The sequence below is a fragment of the Olea europaea genome, unplaced genomic scaffold (assembly GCF_002742605.1).
Source record: "Olea europaea var. sylvestris unplaced genomic scaffold, O_europaea_v1 scaffold26370, whole genome shotgun sequence".
Taxonomy (NCBI): domain Eukaryota; kingdom Viridiplantae; phylum Streptophyta; class Magnoliopsida; order Lamiales; family Oleaceae; genus Olea; species Olea europaea.
This window is the reverse complement of record NW_019244717.1, coordinates 1-1,537: the sequence shown is the minus strand read 5'-3', so window position 1 is coordinate 1,537 and position 1,537 is coordinate 1. Positions and strand designations below refer to the sequence as shown.

Genomic DNA, 1,537 nt, shown 5'->3' with positions numbered 1-1,537 from the left:
GTCTTTTAAATCTCAAATTACGCAGATAAGAATGAATCATTTCTCTAATACAGAATTAGAAAGTTATTATCAATTGAGGTGCACCCACCCTAAGACTATTGTCCCTTCTGTGAGCCGAGCGATCTACGTCGGCTAGCCGATACTCGTGCATTATCCAATTAGTCTTTTCACCTCGAGGCGCTTTACCAGCATAAAACACCAAGGCCTTTTTAATTCCAACTGCTTTCGGGCGACCGATCGGTTTATCCGCTCCGGTCGCCTTCCAGTACCCACTCCCAGCCGCCCGATTAGGCCTTGACCCGTTTGGGTACTTCCTGTCCCGAGGCGAAAAGAAGTACCATTCTTTTTCCCCATACAGAGCTAATCCTATAAATTTCACCCAATTAATTTCGTTTTGAGAAAAAATATATATTAAAAAGGGCTTTTAAGCATGGTCAATATATTTTACCAGGAAGGTTCCATGGGTCATGCTTGTAGAGGTCAATTTCTGCTATAATAGGTACAGAAATTGACTGTGAAGTACATTTTCGGCATAAGTAGTGCATCACGAGCTCTTCATCGGACGGGTGGAACCGGAATCCTGGAGGCAATTGCAATTCCATTTCAATTTTTCTTCGAACAGTAGCAAAAATGGCGGAAATAAGACTTAAGTAAGGGGAGGGGAGGAAAGGGGCTTTGGTGAAACTTAACTCGCAAGGGAGAGAGGCGAATATATAGAGAGGTGGAGGGGACGCGTGTAGCGAGGAGAAAACATGTTCTAGAACACAATGGGAGATAGGGTTTGAGATGGACACGTGTTGAGATCTCAAGGAGAGTGGTGGAATATTTTTGATTTTGTCACTGCTTACGTCGTGTGTATTGGACTGACTCGGACGTGGAATTTCCTGGCATAATAAGAGGGCACTGAAATGACACGAACGACTATAGAAAGCGCCTCAAACGGTGGAATTTGGATGTTTTTTATTTAACTCCAAACGGACGGTGAACGATAAAAATGTTCGATGTGATATTTAGGGTAAAGGTCCGTATTCAAAATTGGATTTAAGATCGGGTTACAAAATTTTAAATCGGCCTGCTATTCGAGAAAAAAAATTTACACATAAAAGCTATTTTTTTTATTTTTTAAATAAAAAATACCTTTGGACAAGTTGAGGGAGGGACTACAGCCCAGCCCCCCTAAATCCTTCTCTATTTAGGGCCTGTTTGTGCCCTCTTTAATTTTAAAAAAAGTGTATTATTGAAGAATGATTAATATTGAAATGTATGGTTAAAAAAGAAGGAATAATTTTTTATTTATGTGAAATATTATTTTAATGAAGAATGTGCTGTTGAAAACAAATACTGCAGAAAAAAATAATGTGATAGAATAATTGACAAACGAAGGGTTAGGCTCCATTTTACTATAGTTGTCGGGAAAATGCCTTTGGAAACAGTGATTTGCTTGATAATGTATAGTTAAAAAGTTTTGAATTTACATATAATATTATTTTATGAAATAACATATATTTAAGAAAAGAGGAAGATAAAAATGTATTAA

General features: G+C 37.9%; 1 protein-coding gene across 1 annotated transcript; it reads right to left on the bottom strand.

Annotated features, from left to right (window-relative positions):
- LOC111383234 (NAC domain-containing protein 2-like) lies at positions 1-701 on the bottom strand. Its single transcript, XM_023007315.1, has 2 exons — positions 449-701; positions 1-366 (listed from the first exon to the last, which is right to left on the bottom strand). Exons 1-2 carry the CDS (start codon positions 600-602, stop codon positions 56-58), a joined length of 465 nt encoding a protein of 154 aa, XP_022863083.1. The 5' UTR covers positions 603-701; the 3' UTR covers positions 1-55.
- Positions 702-1,537: the final 836 nt, after the last annotated feature.

Coding starts and splice junctions, on each gene's coding strand:
- LOC111383234 (XM_023007315.1), bottom strand. CDS start 602: ATGGAATTGCAATTGCCTCCAGGATTCCGGTTCCACCCGTCCGATGAA. Junction 367..448: donor TGACCCATGGAACCTTCCTG/GTAAAATATATT, acceptor TGAAATTTATAG/GATTAGCTCTGTATGGGGAA.